Source organism: Mustela putorius, unplaced genomic scaffold (genome assembly GCF_011764305.1).
Source record: "Mustela putorius furo isolate JIRA1106 unplaced genomic scaffold, ASM1176430v1.1 tig00000738_pilon_pilon_pilon, whole genome shotgun sequence".
In the NCBI taxonomy this organism is placed as follows: Eukaryota; Metazoa; Chordata; class Mammalia; order Carnivora; family Mustelidae; genus Mustela; species Mustela putorius.
The window spans coordinates 1-17,652 of record NW_025421463.1 but is presented as its reverse complement, the minus strand read 5'-3'; the positions used below and the strand labels follow the sequence as shown (position 1 = coordinate 17,652).

The 17,652-nt window shown below is 62.6% G+C and overlaps 1 protein-coding gene across 3 annotated transcripts in view; it reads left to right on the top strand.

Moving 5' to 3' along the window:
• LOC123393069 (GRAM domain-containing protein 4-like) overlaps positions 1-8,764 on the top strand; it is a 36,987-nt gene extending 28,223 nt beyond the window's left edge. The window contains exons 1-3 of one of the 3 annotated variants that reach the window (XM_045083683.1): positions 3,263-4,215; positions 4,289-4,499; positions 8,381-8,764. In XM_045083683.1, the coding sequence (XP_044939618.1) occupies positions 4,016-4,215; positions 4,289-4,499; positions 8,381-8,737 (768 nt within the window). In that variant the 5' untranslated portion in view covers positions 3,263-4,015 and the 3' untranslated portion in view covers positions 8,738-8,764. Of the gene's footprint in view, positions 1-3,262; positions 4,216-4,288; positions 4,500-8,380 lie in introns of those variants that run through there. The other 2 variants (XR_006607760.1, XM_045083684.1) reach the window with 2 other exon arrangements.
• Positions 8,765-17,652: the final 8,888 nt, after the last annotated feature.

Here is a 17,652-nt window from a genome sequence, read left to right as displayed (position 1 = left end):
CAGTGGGTTTCCAGAGCAGCACGCTTTGTGTCTTGGGGCCAGCTCTGCTGGACTCGGTCCTGCATGCAGGGGACGCGGAGCCCGGCGGGTGCTGCCCGGAGCCGGCCGAGCCCCACCACCCTGTGCCGCAGCCCCAGGTGCCCCCGCTGTGCGTGTTCCCGGCTTCCTCGCTGCCACGGCCCGGGTTCCAGCGTCCTTGCAGAGCGCCCTGGCTCTGATCAGGGTTCTGGAGTAGCTATGGCCAGGGGGCCTCTCCCAGAGCGTCTGCGTCCACGCGGAGGTACGGGAGGGGATTCCCTCCGCCGGAGGCAGGGCCTGTGGCCACGGATCCCGCTGAGCAGCTGGGCCCCCTTGGGGTGGGGGGCTTACGGGAGCTGCCCTGAGTTGCCCGGGCTGGGCCTGTGGGTGCTTGTGGGGGGGGGTGCGGTCCCAGGGAGGGCATCTGAGGAGGTAGGGTCAGGGCTTGGGGGGCCGGTGGGATACAGGGAGGGCTAGCTGGGGGGCTGGGGGACACATGGCAGCAGCATCCAGAACGCAGGTGCAAGTAGGATTTGTCGAAAGGGCACCCACCCCGCACGGGGTCTGTGTGGAAAGCTTCGCTCTGGGTCCCACTTGGTATCTGAGATCCGGCCTCCTCCGTGTCCGACACGGTGGTCCACACTGGTCCCCCATCTTTAGTGGACAGTGGGGGGTGAACCAGGTTGAGCAGTGTGTCCTCCCCAAATTCCCATCCACCCGGATTTTGTGGATCTGGCTTCGCTTGGAACAGAGACTGAACGGACATAATCGAGACGACATAGTCCTGGGCTAGGCTGTGCCACACGCCAGCCCAGCGCAGGGGTGTGGCGTGGCTCCCCTCGCAGCCTGGACCTGGCCCCCGGTGGGGTGGGTGGGGAGGGTGGGGAGTCCTGGGTCTGGTTCTGAGCAGACAGTAGTGTGGATGCTTCATCCTTCGAGGGGCCCAGGGAGCCTGGGGAAACAGGGGGATGGGGCTGAGCTTCTGGGAACCCCTCTCTTGGGGGGACTGTGTGTCGAGACGCCCTGGTGCGGGCTGACATGAGGAGCCGGCAGGAAGAGCCCAGGGTTGGGGTGAGCTGGCGGTGGGCAGGACGCGCCCGTGGCTCCCCGAGGCATGCATTGCGTTCTGGTGGTGCGGGGGGCTGGACACTGGGTGCTTTGTCCCCTGTCTTACTGCTGCCGTTTTGTCGGCTTGCTGGAGCCGAACTGGGAGAGTCCAGCTCCGTCCCAGCTCCAGGGACGGCAGAGAATCCCAGACAGCGAGAACCCGCCAAGCCAGAGCCTTGCAGGGGGTACAGAGCTTGGTTGGCGTGAGGCCAGCTCTGGGCCCTCTGCTCTGGGCACAAGTCAGCCAGGGGTCCCTGCTCCCGAGCCGCAGCCTGGCCTGCCCCCTGTGCCCCGAGTTCCTCTGATGCAAGCTGCCAGGGAATCCCTCGGGCCTTCTTGGAGACGAGAGGAAGTAGGTTTTATATGGCTGTACTTCCCATACCCAGTTTTTTATTTTTGTAGTTTAAAAAGCAGTAGGAACACTTTATAGGACATCTGGAGAGAGTCTCACATACCACCCCCCGTGCAGAGTCCTGTGTTACCTTTGGACTATTTGCCGTCACCGTGCGGGGGGGCGGCAGCCTTTGTCCCTCGGGGCTGAGATCCTGCGTGAGTCCCCTGTGATGCCGTGCCTGCTGTGTGGGGGGCGGGGCGGCTGGATCATGGGCCGTGCTGCGGGGTCACATCTCCCCACGGGGGCGACACGCTCCCCACGGGTTGGGTTCACGCTCAGGAGCAGCCTCACCGGCTCCGAGGGTATCCGCACTCGCGGTGCCGCCGCCTTCTGCCTCGCGGCGTGGCTGGTGTTTCCTCTTTAGGGAACTTGGAGGTTTTTGCTCGAGTGGTGGGTAGATCTCCTCTGGCTGCGAATTCTTCTGCTCAGGAAAACTCGCCCATCTGTGCGCCGGGGTCCTGGAGCTCCTGCCCGGGTCCTGGAGCGGCCGCAGCGCGCCCGTGGTCATCCCTCACGGCCCACGGGCCTATGCCTGGTTCGGCTGTGTTCTTTTCTTCTTTGACAGTGGAAGGCTGGGGGTCCCCAGGGGCTCTGTCGGGGAAGCGGCTGCCTTTGGTCCTGGGGTCCTGGGACCAAGCCCTGACTCCCTCCCCCCCCCGTGCATGCTGGCGCGTTGTCCCTCTTCTCGGATAAGGAAATCAGCCGGTCTAGTAAAAACAGTCCGAAGTTTGCTTCTGTCCACTTGACTCTTAGACTCTTTCGTGCTGTGATTGTTCTTGTCGTTTCTCTTAAAGAGACCGTTAGCCCCTCTCTGGGGACCTGGTCAGCACAAAGTTCTCTTTTCTTTAGGTTTCTGTTATTTTTGAAGTATACTCGTCCGTGCCTCTCTGTGGAGCTCGCGGCAGCTGTTCTTCCGGGAAGCCAGCCCGCGCCCTTGCCCACATGCAAGCAGCCTGCTGCCCTGGGGCCCTGTGCTGTGCCCCACGGCTGCCCACGGCTGCCCGTGGCCCACACCAGCCCCCCGAGGCCACGCCGGGCCTCCCTTGGCGTCATGCGCTTCTGGGCTCTCCTGGGTCCTGGGGGCCTTGGGCATCAGGTGTCCTGTCGTTTTTGCCATCAGGGCCACACCAGGCCCCCTGGTAGTACTCCGGGCGAGCTTGGAGAAGCGCCTGGCCCAGGACCCCTGCAGCCCCTCCCTCCCCGTGCAGCGCACCCCTGCTGTTCTCATAGACCAGAGTGAGCTCTGGTCCATCCGGCTGGAGTCCTAGGAGCCCCACTGTCGGCACCACTGCTCGGGGCAGGCAAGCTTGCCGAGGGGGGCGGAGGGCCCTTGCAGGGTGGGGGGCAGATACCCGGGGCCGTGATTGGAGAGTCCTTCGAGAGTGTTTGTGCCTGCACGGTCCCAACAGGACGTACTTCCCCAACTTTGTGGTTCCCTGACGCATCCCCAGTGGGATAGTTGGGGCCGAGCTGGATCCGTCCTCTTCGGCCCACTCCCGCCCGCCTCTCGTGGAGACGCTCGAGTGTTCCCTGGGGCCGGCGTCCAGCTCCCGCCCGGTGTGCGTCCTCTGGGGCTCCCAGAGCGCTGGCCTCCCTGGTCTCATTCCTTCCGAGGCCGAAGCCAAGGCCCAGCAGGGGGTGAGCAGAGGAGGAGGCTTTGAGCCCCGCTGTGTCCCGAGCCCCCACCCTCCTGCTGGGACCCAGGGCCTCTCGCAGAAGGTGGGGGGGGGCTGGTCTGGTGGGATACCCCTGACGCGCGGCCCTGCGCCCCGGAGCTGTGTGACTGGGACTTGGGTTGGAGTTTGTGGCTTCTGCTGTGGGCTTCAGAGGGAGGCTGGCTGCGCACGCCGGGGAGCCACTCCCACTCTGCCCGTGGGGCTTTGCGGGGCCGGCTGGCCTCTCCTGGCCCACTTGGCGCAGAGATATGGGGCAACCTGCTACATGTCCATCTCCGTGTGACCCCGCACTGGGCCGGAGGGCACAGGCAGGCAGACTTCTTTCTGCGCCTGTGGCCTGGGGCTGTGCTGGGGAAGCAGGTGGGCCAGCGCTGGGCTCCTGACCAGCCCGTGTGTGGGAGGATCTCTCTGCGCACGACCTCAGCAAGCCGGCGAGGGCCGACCGGCGGGCAGGAAGGTGCTTGCGGCAGACGGAGCAGCCTGGGTCGTGTCCCTGGAAGTGGGGACCAGGCCGAGTCAGGGCACATGAAGCCAGGGCTCTGCTGGGTTCGGAAGGGATCTACTGAGACGTCCTCCTGCCGAGCATTCCAGTGGATTCTGGGCGTTTGCTGCTGTCTGGGCGGTGTGCATAGCTACAGCGCTGAGCGCATCCCCGATGGCTGGCTTGCTCTAGGAGTGGCCAGCCCTCTTCCCCTTCTCTTTGAAGCGTTTCTGCCCTGGCTTCGCCCGGTTCTGGCCTCCTTGTGCACCAGGCTGGCCGTCTTTGTGGCCGGGAAGGTCCTGCTGAGGGGCCTGGCTTTCTTCTACCTTGTGGGGCCCCATGGGGGAGGTGACATTGTTGGGGCCAGGGGCAGGGGCTTGGCCAGCGGAGTGGGAGTGGTGGAGGGGCCCAGGCGGTGCGTGCCAGGTGGGAGCCACTGGGCCCCGAGTTTTCCTTGAAAACCCCGAGCAGCCCCTCCCCGAGGGCAGGGCTCAGCCGCGGGACCAAGGCCTACGGAGGAGAACCATGCACTCAGGCAGGTGCGTGTGCCATGGGGCGGGTGGCCGGCAGGGGTGACCGAGTGACCGAGCCTCTTCCTTCCTTCTCGTGCAGGGACCCCGACCGTCATGTTAAGGTAAAGCAGAGGGGCTCGGTGCTGAACATGCTAAGGAGGCTGGACAAAATCCGGTTCAGAGGTCACAGGAGAGACGACTTCCTCGATCTAGCAGAGTCTCCAAATGCCTCGGACACCGAGTGCGGAGATGAGGTGCCCCTGAAGATGCCTCGGGCCTCGGCCCGGGACAGCGAGGAGCTGAGGGACACTGTGAGTACGCCAGGCGGGCCGGGCGCGCCCTCCACCATCCGGCTTTGGCCCCGGGGGCCGCCGCGGGGGGCGGGGGGCTGCCCCCCTTACATGGTCCAGCTGAGTGTGCCCTTGGCATCCGCGTCCCGACCGGTGTGGCTCCCCTCTGCCCTCGTCTTGCTCCCCACTGGACCTCACTGGCCATTGGCAGGTGCCCGGCTTCCCGATCAAGGATTGCACAGCCTTTACCATGGGTCCATCCGGCCGCCGGATTTCTTTTCCTTCCTTGCCGGCTTCCTCGCTGGTTGGCCGACTTCTCGTGGGGAAGTCACGCGCAGAAAGCTGGCCCCTGTGGGCCGGTCCGTGGGCGCTCTTCAGCGGGGCAGCAAGTGTCCATTGAGCAGCTCAGCTGGGCGGCGTGGTTGTGGCGGGACCTGGGCTTGGGTGGGCTCTGCCTTCCGGATCTTGTGCCTCTTCAGCCGGGGGCGGGGCAGGGGCAAGGTGGGCTCTGGCCAGAGGTGATCGCGGGGCTCACTGTCCTGGGTGCAGCTGCCCGATGTTCCCCTTTGCTGGTGAAGAAGCCCAGAGCCGTCCTGCCCGGTGTGGACGGCCGGAGTCGGTGGCCCACTGGTTTCCTCTCTGAGCCCCTGAGCCAGCTCTCCTTCCCAGGTGTGGCCTGGGAGCACTCGCCTTCTCTGGCTTCTTATATTATTAATGCCTTTGAACAGGGACTGCGAGTTCGCTCCTGGCAGGAATGAATAATTTACCAGCACTGCCTCTAGAAGCCGGGCTGCCCGATCAGGTGGACCGGTGCTGCAGAGCCGGGAGCGGAGCCCACCTGAGTGTTGGCCGCTGTCTGCTGGCATAGATAGGCCAGTCCTCCAGCCTCGGGGCCCCTGAGGGGACCGTGGCCCTGCTGCTGGATCTCCCGGGGCACCGTGTGTGGCCGGTGGCAGCCTGGGGCGCTGCGAGCCATGGTTCTCTATGGTGGTCCTTGGGCTAAGTGGGCCGTGGCCTCTTAGGTGTGTGAATCCCCACACAGGGGTCTGAACACACCATGGGGTGCGACAGGGATCTTGCGGCAGACTCACCGGGCGCCAGGCTCCGTCCGTCTGTCCATCCTGCCAGAAGTCTGTGGCAGCCGCCCTGCTGTGGGTGCCCTTTCAGGAGAGACCTGGACTTGCCTTGGTGTGCAGGGCCTGCGGGGCTCTGCCTGCGCCCCTGACGTTGGTCTGAGCAGTGGCCGCTGCACTGGGATGTGCCGGTGATGTGTTGACCGCTCCTCACTGTGGGACCCTCTCCCCCGTGGGCTGCATCCCTGCTGGGTGTGCGGGGCGTGCGGGGCGTGCAGGGCCCAAGCTGTCTGTTGTCCTGGTGGCGGTTACCAGGCCACACGGATGCAGCCCGGGGTGGCATCCCCATGGCTTTCCACTCTGTGCGGGGGGAAGAGCGAGGCTCTGGTTTGTGGCTGTTGCTGTGAGGGAGACTGGTTATCTTTGGGCTTAGGCTTTGGGTTTTTTTTTACTTTACTTATCTTTGATTGTGATAAAATACTCCCAGAGCTCCTGTCCTGGCCACTGTTTGGCGTGTTATGTGCTCTCACGGTGTCGTGTGACCATCGCCCTATCTGTCCCCAGAATGTTGTCCTCACCTCAGATGCAAACCCCATCCCCGTAAAACACTGACCCCACCCCGCCCTCCAGCCCCTGGTGCCCACATCTACTTTCCGTCTCTGGACCAATAGGTCCCATGAGAGAGTCCCGTAGTGATCGTCGGTTCGTGCCTGGCTGCCCCCTGGGTCCCAGGCAGAGTGGACGCAGCGGTGGAGGGCAGGGCCGTGGGCGGGGGAGGGGCCTGGGCCGGCGGACAGGCTTGAGGGGGCCCGAGATGGCGGGGTGTGTGGAGAGTGTGCAGCAGTGGGGGTGATGTCCAGCTTCGGGGTGTGACCGGGGCGGGGACAGGCCATTGCAGATGAGGACAGGGGACAGAGGTCAGGGCTGACCAGGTGGGTCAGTGACACACCAGTGAGGAGAGGTATGATGGGGAGGGAGCAGAGCCCTAGAGCTGGGGCAGACCTGTGACCCCATCCATGCAGGAGGCCAAGGGACAGGGTAGCAGGAAGTGCTGCCCTGAGAGGGTCCAGGGAGAGCCAAAGAGGTGGGGAGAGGGAGGCCACCAGGGTAAGGGAGCAGGAAGAAGTGGCCCGCCCATGTCCCTGGCTTTGTGGTGGGAACACCGCAGCCTTGGGGGTTAGCTCATTAGCTCAGCCGGGTCCCGGGTGCAGGCCCCGGACCCCCAGCTCGTTGTTGCTCTTGGGAAGTCTGACAGGTGGTCAGCAGCAGGGACCCGGGGGGCTCACGGAGGGGCTCGAGCCTCGGAGTGCCACCCCTGGGGCTCCTATCCCCGTGGGCACTGCCTCCCGGCTGGTCGGCTCCCAAAGCGACCCCCTCCCTCCCTCCGTCCAGTGGGCTCCGGCTCGGAGCTGCTGACGGCACCAAGTCCACCCGGAACCCTGAGGACCCGGCTCTCTTAGACGCGAGGGGTCCCCACGGGGATTCTAGACGCTCGAGGGCAAGTTGCAGATGGACGTGGTTCCAGCTTCCTGGAGACGGACAGCATCGCAGCCTCCGAGGACTTGGATTCGTGCGTTCACACGTGGCCCCGTGAACCGCACAGCATCTGCTCGCTTTTGGGGAGGCATTGGTGGACGTAATGGAGTCAAGCGTTCTGCCTCCATGTCCGTGCAGAGCCGCCTTTCCCGGCCAGCCTCTGCCCTCCGCTCTGCGGCCTCCTCCTTGGCCGTCAGGCAGGGGTGGGCAGGGGAGGGATGTCTTCATGTGCAGGGGCGAGTCGATGTCGCAGGCAGTGCCCCTGGGGCAGGCGGTGGGATTAGTCTGCCTTCCGCCTCACCACCTTAGTCCCTGTGCCCCCTGCTGCCTGGCCCCGGGGGCTGCAGGGAAACAGAGGAATTTGCCCCAGCGGCCAGGGAAGCTCAAAGTCCAATAGGTCAAGACTCTGGGCAGCCACAGGCCAGAGGGTCTTCCCAGAACCCACTGGCTTCCCAACGTCAGCACCTCCTTCCTGAGATGTGGCCTCAGAGCAGGAGACACTTGTATGTGGAGGGTTCTGTGCCACACCCTGTCCAGGCTGTGTGTCCCCTTCGACCCTCATCTGGCCAGGAGGGGGTCATGGAAACCCAGACTGGGAGTCAGATCCCCCTTGTCGCGTGTGAAGGCACATGGTGCTGCTTCTCACCAGCTCAGCATGTGGGTGCAGCCGTGGGGTGAGCGTGGAAGTGTCCATTGTGTGCGCGGGGGCAGGCCTGGCGGTATGTGCCTGCGCCGCACCCCTTCTCCTCCCGTCAGACGCAGGTGGCGGCCTGTGCCAGCCCCTGGGCGAGCGGCCTCAGAAACCCGAGGTGGTTGTGATTTGCCCTCTGTGCAGCAGGCCCGGCCCTGTCCGTGTTTGCTCACCTTGGGGAGCCACTGCTCCTTGGGGTTCATGCAGCCCAGCCTGCAGACGTGCCCTCCCCACCTGCCTGGCGTCCTGTCCCTCTGGCTCACAGTGGCGAGGCACGGGGCCTGCGGCGGGGCTCACCCTCCCCCGGGAGGCTAGCACAGGTTTGGATATTGGCCTGCCCTCCGCAGCCTGAGACTCATGTGGCTCTCAGGAGGCCTGATGTCGCGCCGCCAGCTTTAATTTTTTAAACCATTTCTAAAAGCTGACCTCCCCGGCCTCCCGGACTCTCCAAGTTGTCCGAGGTGGACTGATGCGGGCTTCCTGGTAGAACCGTTCCTTCCTTGCTCCCCAGGGGCCTTGCGGGGGAGAGTCCTCGGGGCTCCTCTCCGAGAAGCGGGGCGCTTGGAGGTGGCTCCTCTGAGCTCTCGCTGTTTCTCTCCTAGGCTGGTCCGGGGACCCTCATCATGGCTTCAGGAGTCCAGGACTTTAACCGGACAGAGTTTGATCGATTAAATGAGATCAAAGGCCACCTGGAAATCGCCTTACTGGAAAAACACTTCTTACGTGAGTACCCCTGGCTTGGGTCACGGGGGAGGCATCCCACAGACGTGCAGAAGGGCGTCGGGGCTGGGGAAGCCCTGTGTCAGCAGTCACCGGGCTCGCTCGAGCTGGGGATATGTGGCTCCTGTGTGACATCCCCAGGGGAGGCTCCGTCTGCCGTTCCCCCGAGACCAGCACGCCGTCCGCGCAGTGACAGGGTCTTTACTGTGCGGGAGGGAGGCAGGGGCGCTCCCTGCTGAGCGGCTCTGGTGAGCTGCGTGTCCCGCACACAGGACGGAGCAGAGCCGTTGTGCTGCGTGCTGTTTAGTTCCGCCTCGAGGAGGCAGGGCAAGTCCGAGGGGTTCGTCGTCGTGTGGCCATCCATGTTGGCGTGTGGGCCGCTGGCACAGCCTCCCCTTGTGTGCCCTGCGCTGGGGTTTTGGCTTCTTGGGTGGAAATGGTAGAAACCACTGTGGGAGCAACTGGCGCTGCTCACAGAGATGAACTCATTTGACTTCGGCCTTTGCTCCCTGCTCACCCTCTGTCCTGCATCACGGACAGGAGCTGTGGGGCCAGGACAAGGGTCTGCGTGGGAGAACCCTCTGGCTGGGAAGGGGTTAACCGCGGGCAGGTTGCTGTGGCACCCCTGCGCGTGCCCTCCTGTGTCGTGCGGAGCTCCCGTGACTGAAGCCCAGGAGAGGGCAGAGATGCTGGGACGACCTGGGGAGAGCGAAGCAGCCTCCTGCCGCGCAGGCCCAGAGCCGGCCCAGACCTGCCGGGCCAGGAGGAAGGGCCCGCGGCAGGTCCCCTCCCTCTGCCTGCCTTCCCTTGCTCCCGGGGGCCCAGACACCAGCCCTCGGGGTCCCTGCCAGCGCCGCCCTCCTCATTGTCCACACGCTGGGGGGCATCTGGGCTCCAGCCATGGGCCCCCCAGCTCCGCAGCCACGTGGGGCCCCTTGCCTGCCCGGGACAGTGGGTGTCTGGGTGTGGTGAGGAACCTTGAGGGCCGGCCCTGCCTTGCTCTCCTGGAAAGCAGGTAACTTGGGCCTCGCTGCATTTCTGCACAGTGTCCAGCCCCCCAGGAGAACGCCTCTAGCCTGTCCACGCTCCCCTGGGTGCGAGCACGTGTGTATGTGTTGGAGCGTGCGCATGTGTGGACGTGTGTGTGCATGCGTGTACAGGGTCATTGGCTGTGGGCGTGTGCAGGGGTGGTGTCGTCCCTCTGCTAGCCGGGCCTGGGCACTGTGGTTCCAAGGACAGTGCCGTGGAGCACCGTGGTCTCCCCACGAGTCCAAGGTCATTGCCGAGCCTGCTCAGGCAGGTGCCTCCCAGCAGTGGTGGGCCAGCCTGATCAGGTCCTGGTGACCTGGTACCCGTGACCTTGGCCCACGCTGAGGTCCCACAGGGGGGCTCTGTGTGAATGGAGGGGCCGGTTGTCCCACGGGTGCCCTGGCCGGTCCTGGCAGAGCTGGACAGATGCTGCCCAAGGCATCGGTGGGACTTGGTGCAGTTGCCTTGGTGAATGAAGCGACCGAATAGGGGTGGTTTCACGGGGCCTTGGTGAGGCGGAGCCGAGCGCCGTCCATGCGAGAGCGTCTGACCAGGCAGCCACGGGGCCTTGGTGAGGCAGAGCCGAGCACCGTCCATGAGAGAGCGTCTGACCAGGGAGCCCCAGCTGGGGAGGGAGCAGGGGTTCCCTGGCAGGGGCAGGGGAGGTGGGGTGGGGCTTTGCTGTGCAAAGTCCCCGTTGGGCGGACAGCCAGGCAGGATGACGGGGACCCACAGGGATGCCTTTCTGGACCTCCACCTCCACTGCCCCCGGCATGGCTGGCATCTCAGCCCGTCCTTGTGGTCTGTCCTCAGCGTTTTGCCGGAGGAGCGTCTCGTTTCCTCTTGGGCAGCCCATGTCGTAGACGTGTGTGGTGCGGTTGTGGCAAGCGGCCCTTACGGACATTCCTTTAAACCACGGGACGCTTCGAGCAGATACAGAAGCAGAATGTCTCACTGCTCGTAGCTTTGGCAGGAGGTGGCCAGCGGCGGGCAGGTGGCCCCCACCAGGCTGGCTTTGGAAGCCAGGGCCGGCCAGCCCCTTGTCCTTCATCTGTACTTGTCAGTCGGCAGCTCCTGGTGTTTTAAAAATGAAAGCCACGCGTCTGATACCACAGCTGAAAACATCCATTACCTTTCAGATCGTCAGACCCCCTGCCTAAGCGCAGAGTTCCCCAACAGTTTCCTCATTTTTAGGCAACCCCCGGAGCAGCACCCGAGGCCCCTCGCTGAGTGACTGGTGCCCCTCTTCAGGCTCTAGTGGTGCCGGTTCTCTGAGTTGTTCTTTGTGGTGGAACCCAGGCCTGCTGCAGGGGGCGCCTGCACCCTGTACCTTGGCCTGGGTGACCCTGTGGGCTCCCCATGGAGCCAGCGTGGCCGCGTCCCCTGGGTGCTCTCTGGGAGGACTCCCTCGGTGGCGGCTTCCCTGTGGTTTTCTGTCCTTGGTCACGGGGCTTTCGATCTGTCGGTTACAGAACGGTGACTTTCTACCCCTCCAACCTTTCTCTCTTTGCTCGCTGACCTATTTCTGAAAATCTGACTATTCGATTGCTCCGAAGGTTGGCCCCTAGGCAAGGGCAGGATACAGGCTTGGGTTATCTCCCTTAGTGTCCAGTTTCCAAAATCAGGAGCCGATTCCCTGCTCGGACCATCCTCCAGGGGTGACCGGTGAGAGTGTTGGGGCTTGTTGGGGGCATCATGAGATCTGAGCGATCCCTTGCTTTGTGCTGTGACGAGACACGCTGGGCTTTTTTTTTTTTTTTTAAGATTTACTTATTGGAGAGAGAGCATGCGTGCATGTGGAGGTGGGGGAGGGGCCAACGGAGAGACTCCCAAGCCGACTCCCCACTGAGCGTGGAGCCCAATGCGGGGCTCCCTCTCAGGACCCCGAGATCTTGACCTGAGCCGAAATCAGGAGTCTGAGCCACCCAGGTGCCCCCCGCTCCCAGGCTCCTCTTAAACATTCCCTTCCCCTGTCCTGGAATTAGTCATTTCCTCGGCTCCTGTTGGTCGAAAGTAGTTTCAAGAAGGTGAACAAGGGTTCCGGGGGTACTCACTGCTCTCGGCGCTTCCGACCTTTCCGGGGGGCAGACGTAGGCATCCCAAGTTCATTCTGAGAACTCGAATTTGTAACCAAGTGAAAAAGTGGACAGATGATCGAAGGATTTGCCGTCTCTTGACCACTGGGACGTGCGCCCTTCAAGGGCGTTGACCCTGACCCTTTCCCCGTGTTGTGCCACCGTCATCACCTTGTTGGCCGTCTCTTGAAACTGAAAATCTTGCCCCTGTGAAACCGCAGGTCCCCCCGCCCCCCCCGCGCCCGTGGCGCACACCGTCCCAGCGGTCCCTCTGACTCCTGGGGGCTCGTGTGAATGGAGCCTCAGGGTGTCTGTGTGTTTGTGGGGGCCCGACTTCAGGGAGCACAGCGCCTTCCGGGTCTCGTCAGGGTCATAGCAGGTGTGAGCACTTCCTTCCTCTCCGTCCGCCGTGTGGGTGGACGACGCTGGGTCTCTCTGTCCGCCCGTACGCCGCAGGCCCCTTGCGTCACCTCCCCCGTGGGGGCCAAGCTGTGGCGCCGGTGTGTGTTTTCTGCTCCCAAACCCCGAGGGCTTCACTCGACCTCATCAGACCATTCTCGGGAGCCTCTCCTGCTGCCGGTCCTGGTTCCCACGGGCGACACGGGCGAGGGCCTCGCTTTTTTCATGCCTGGGTCCCCACACATGGTGGCCCCGCTGTGTTCGCTGGTTCCTCTGCGCTTGGCGGGGGGACCGATCCCACGAGGCTTGTACGGGGACGGGACTGTGACTTTTCCCCTCTGTGGCGACGTCATCGACTCGGTACAGACCCGCGTGCCTGTTGTTTTCTTGTTGCTCTAGGTCTTGAGAGAATCGCTCTGGTTTCCTGCTCACTTTTTCTGTTTGACCCAATTTAGATTCATAGGAAGGTCACACAGAAGAGTACCAAGCACCCGTGACCCCCTGTGGCCTTTTCCAGACCAGATTTGTCCCCAAGGAGAGCATTTTGACCCTGGTTTGTCTGCCGGCCTGTCTCGGATCCTTCCTTCTGTCAACCTGTGGTGTTTGATTCCCTGACCATGTTTGGTGGCCATCTGCGGACCACACTGTCCCTCGGGCTCTATGATGGCTTCTGTGGATTTCCTGGGCACGAACATCTGCTCTCACCTGTCAGTCCGGATGTCACTGCGTGGAGATGAATGTGGACACCAGACTCTCATCCAGCCTGAGGACCCGCTCCAGCTTCCCTGGGTTTGTAGGGATTTGTCCTGGAATTTTTAGCAGAAGGTGCCTGGTCACATGTCACACTTGACCCACGACGTGTCCTGTGTCCATAGGATCCTGTCACTGAGCCGTGGCTCAGCCTTGCTTTGTGTTCCAGATGTCAGCATTCTCGAAGAGTAGTACAGGTACCTTGGTCTGGGTGTGTTCCATAATCCCCATGGGGAGGTCAGGTCGGGAGTGTCCCAGGTGTGGTTGGCCGCGTCAGCAGGCACACAGCGTCATTTTGTTCTATTAACACCTGTCGTAAAGAGTTCTCATCTTTTTCATTTTTGGTTTTTAAAGATTACATAGTTATTTGAGAGAGAGAGCAAGCGAGCGAGAGAGGAGCACGAGCAGGAGGGGCAGAGAGAGAGGGAGGGAGAAAGCAGGCTCGCAGGGAGCCCGATTGCGGGGGCTCAATCCTAGGACCCTGAGCCGAAGGCAGAGGCTTAACCCACTGAGCCCCCAGGCGTCGCTGAACAGTTCATTTTAAAAGTAATCTTATTTTTGCAATTCGCCTATAATTATTTACGTGGTTGCTGTCACGGTGTGCCTGTACTCTGCAAAGGGAGTCGGTTTTCCCGCGGGGCTGTCCACTCCTCTGCTGACTCACCGCCTTGAGATTGTTGGGGTTGACCCTTCCTTTGACTCTGTCGTGGAAGCAGGTGCGTTCGTTTGTCCTGACCTGTCTCTCTAAGATAAACCCCTTGTCCCGGTCGTCACTTTCTCCAGCACTCACGTCGTCGTCTCCCCAGGTCCCCTCCGGATGGTCCTTCCGCGTGTTGTCCCGTGTTCCATCTGCCGTGCGGACGCTGCACGCCGGCGTGACCCCAGTGACCTTAGCTCCCTCATCTGCGACAGCCCGCCGCACGCGTGGGTGGGAAATTCCATTCAGTGACCTGCAGAGTGCTTTCCTCGGCCCCGAAAAGCAGGCGATTATTCTTCATGGGGAGGAGCCCCTGAGTGTGCAGCGGCTGGCTTCACAATGAAATATTCGAACAGTACAGATGTTCCCCGGGAGGAATGACTCGGGGGGGAGGGGGAACAGGAGATGGGGAGCGCGCTCCGGCTCGTGATGGCAGGCAGGAGCTTGGATCTGCTAAAGAGGCACATAAGTGAGGTTGGAGCATTCGTTTGCAGTTGAGCGGGCTGCTTGACTCTGAGCTCATGAGCCCTCTTTCCGTTTTCTTGTGCATTTCCCCGTCACCCGGCTGGAGTGAGGACCCGGGGAAGGGAGGTTATCCAGCACTGTGCGCGTATGCGCGCCAGGCTCCCCCACAGAGACTTGCTGTTGCAGTTTGGATCCTGGAGAGGAAAACGCTTGTGGCGGCCTAACGGGTCGGGGGTCGGGGGGGTGCATACCTGGTGGCTGGGCGGAGCCTGGAGAGCTCCCTTACCCCATGTTGCGTGTTATGTGTGGCCCGAGAGGTTTTTTCTTCCAATGGTTGAGGTGAAGGTCGGGGAATCCTCCGCGGACTGCTGGGGCGTCCTTCTCCCAGGGGGGCACCGCCCTGGGTCTTGAGCCTCGGGGTCGGGACCATCCTCCCTGGGCCCAATGACACCAGCGCCAGTTGCCAGGTGCGTGCGGTGGGGTTCCCCAGTGGAATAGGGTGGAGCGGCGGACGGCAGAGAGGTACGTCTTGTTAGGCCGTGTTCTCGGGGGGAAGACACACTCATCTCGGGCCCCGGGGCGGCTCCGCAAAGCCCACCCTCCTGATCGGATCAGCAGGCAGGTCAGCAATGGACTCCCGGTCTGCCCATGGGAGAGGGTTTTCCGGAGAAGCCGGTCGGGGAAGGGAAGGCGACCAGTCTTACTCCTGCGGCCCGAAGTGCCTCTCTGAGTTGCCTAGACTTCAGCAGGAGGGCCATGGAGGGAAGGCCAGTTTCTGAGCCGCCAGCATGGGTTGTGACGGAGGAGGAGGAAAGCACTTTCTCACATCACAAAGTCCTCTGCAAACCAGGAGGGCCCAGGAGCTGCCCGCGTTACTGCGGCTAGGGGGAAGGATCGGGGGTCGGCCATACGAAGCCTGTGGACAGCAGGGTGCAGATGTGGGTGTTGGGGTCAGAGACGACGGATTGGGATCTGCCAGGTGTCCATCTGGGGTTGGTTTCTTGTGTGTTTGGCTTGTGGTCCTGGCTGTGAAATTCGCTGGCACAGAAGGTTAGGCAAGATGACAGATCGTGAGGTCTGGGTATGGCAGATCAATGAGCTTTATCTCAGAAAAAATAGAAATGGCCCACTAAGGAAAATACGACCTGTCTCACCCCGAAAACCACGAAATGGGCCAGAATTCCGTTATTTCTAGATCTTTACCATTGCCGCCGGTAAGGAACCCTGTGCCTGGTACCATCATTTGCAGCGCGGACCGCTTCGGGGATCGGATGGAAGAGCTCGCCACCCCAGGCCGTGTCGTCCCACGGCCCGAGCACACCCGCCTGGCCAGCGCGCACCTTCAGGGTTAGAGGCTCATGCCTGCGTCCCTGTGGGTGCCAGCCCTGCTCTCTGGGACCCAGGGCTGCAGGGGTCTTGGGTAAGGGTGGAAGTTAGTAGGGGAGGAAGATGGCACACACCGGCCCGTGTGTTAGGAGGGCTCTGTTGTACCCCGGGGTGGTCCGGCAGCGTCCTCTCACGGGGCCCTGTGGAAGGTGACGGAAAACTGAAGCTCCGTGGAGAGTGTCCAAGGACAGGGAGCCATGCTGAGCTCTGGGATCTCTCTCCATGGTGCTCTGCATCTCCCCCTGAAACCCCTCACCGCTCCATGGGGTGGGGGAGGATTGTGCACCCCCCCACGTAACGGGTGGTAGGGCTGAGAATCCCCGCCTGGGCCACAGGGGGAGATGAAGCGTGCTGGGGCCGGCATCTTTCCCCACCCTCGGCCGGCTCATGGGCCGGTTCCACTTCTGCTCAGACCCCTCACCCGTGTGCGTGGAGGCCCGCTGGCAAGAGACGGGGCTGTCCCTGTGGTGTGGGGCTGCTCCCAACTCTCCATCATCCACGTTTCCTCTCTCTATGGAGCAAGATCTCATGTGACAGAGGGAAGGTTAGCCTGCAGCCTTATACTCTGTGTCCCCCAGCTCGGGCCACTCTGCAGCTCAGGCGGCCGGGGTGTACGCTATCTGAGTGGGACACCGCCTAGGGGCGCAATGCGGTCCGTGGGTATTACGACGAGCCAGATGGATGGGTGGCTGGTGGGGAGCGCGGATGGATGGTGGGGGTGGGGGGGTAGACGCGTGGACCGGGTGAGAGCAGTGGTTGGGTGAGGAACACCGAGTGGATGAGCAAAACAGACTGTTTCTTCTACTGAGCTTCTGACACACCACTGCCAAGGCCACCTGCGCCGTGGGCGACGGGCCCAAGCCTCCTGGCACCATCCACACCACGCCCTTGCTCCCGATCAGTCCCCTGTCTGGCGTTTGGGCCCGCAGCTCGCCTCGTTCCGTTGTGTGCACCAACCCTTGCCTCACCCGCTCAGGTGACTCGGACCTGGTATCTCACCTGTGCTGGGGAGACAGAGCCCTGGCCTGCCCCCAACTCCAGGGACGGACCCGGGGGCCGAGCGGCTCAGGGTGTCTGTCGACTGAGGGCCTGCGTTGGGAGAGAGACGGGAAAGGTGGACGGGGGGGCTGGCGCCCCCCACACACTCTGTGTTCCACGAACCGGGTCCAGCGGTCCACAGGGAGCCCGGACCAGCAGGGCGGCATCCCTGATGAAGCCCCCACATAGCTCGTTAAAGGCTTTCGCCGTTCCTGGGATAGGCTGGGACCCTGTTTCTTATTGAGTTTACATGGAAAAAACTTGGACCACAACTACCTGTTCGTCCAGACCACCCAGTCCAGTTTCCTAAGAAACCTGGAAACACTGACAGGACGGGTTCTCTGTCTCAGCCGCCCATCTCAGGGGCCTAAGCTGTTCGAGGGCAGTGCTGTTCGCGGGTCTGTGAGGGCACAGTCGCCGATCCAACGGCTAGTCAGGGGCGCGAGGGGCACGCAAGGCAACCAAGGCCAGGAAGGACGGGCGGGGGGAGGTTGACCTGTAGCCGCCGGGGGTCGCCACTCACGGACTGCCCCTTGCAGAGAGCCAGATGGGGGGGGAGAAGGCGCAGTGGCTGCTTCTCTCTGCCATTGAAAGTGAAACCTGATGCCCTTTCTCAGAACCTGATAACTCGTCGCCGTTGAGCAAGTGGACTCCTACATTCTAGAAGGGTCCCCAGCGTGGGCCAATAGGCGGTGAATGGGCTAGCAGGTCGCCACTTGGCAAGGGAGTGAGGGGGCGGAAGCGCCTGGGGGCCACCCAGGTGTGGCTGGGCTAACAACCTGGCCAGGTGGCAGAAAAAGCTCCGTGTTCCAGTGGTCTCTTGTTTGCCAGCCTGGCTGGTGGAAGGAAGCGTTTTATTAAGGATGATATCACTTGATTTTTATTTTTGGTGTGGCTGGGCCTGTGTGAATTATGTGCCAAGAGAATCCATGCTTGAAGAGTTATACTTTTACAGGTTTAAAAAATACCTGGAAGTGGTTCCTTCCTCCAGTGACTTACACGGAGGCTGGGGCGGCGGGGTGGGGCTGCCGGCCAGTGGCAGTCTGGGGCGCGGGGGCGGGAGCCCCGGAGTTCTGCTTTCTCCTATGAGGCACCATGTGAGGTGCCAGGGGTGACCGGCTGCATTGCCAGTGAACTTCTTTTAGGGCCTTGGGGGAGGAAATGACGGCGGTACGAGCCGGTGCTGACGATAATGTCCACAAATAGAATTTGGCAACAAGGAACTGCCCGTACGCGCCCGCGGGGATCCCGTCTGCGGCTCGCTCGCCAGTACTCTGGAAGGCAGCGGTTCAGCCGGTAACTGTGAGGAGGTGGG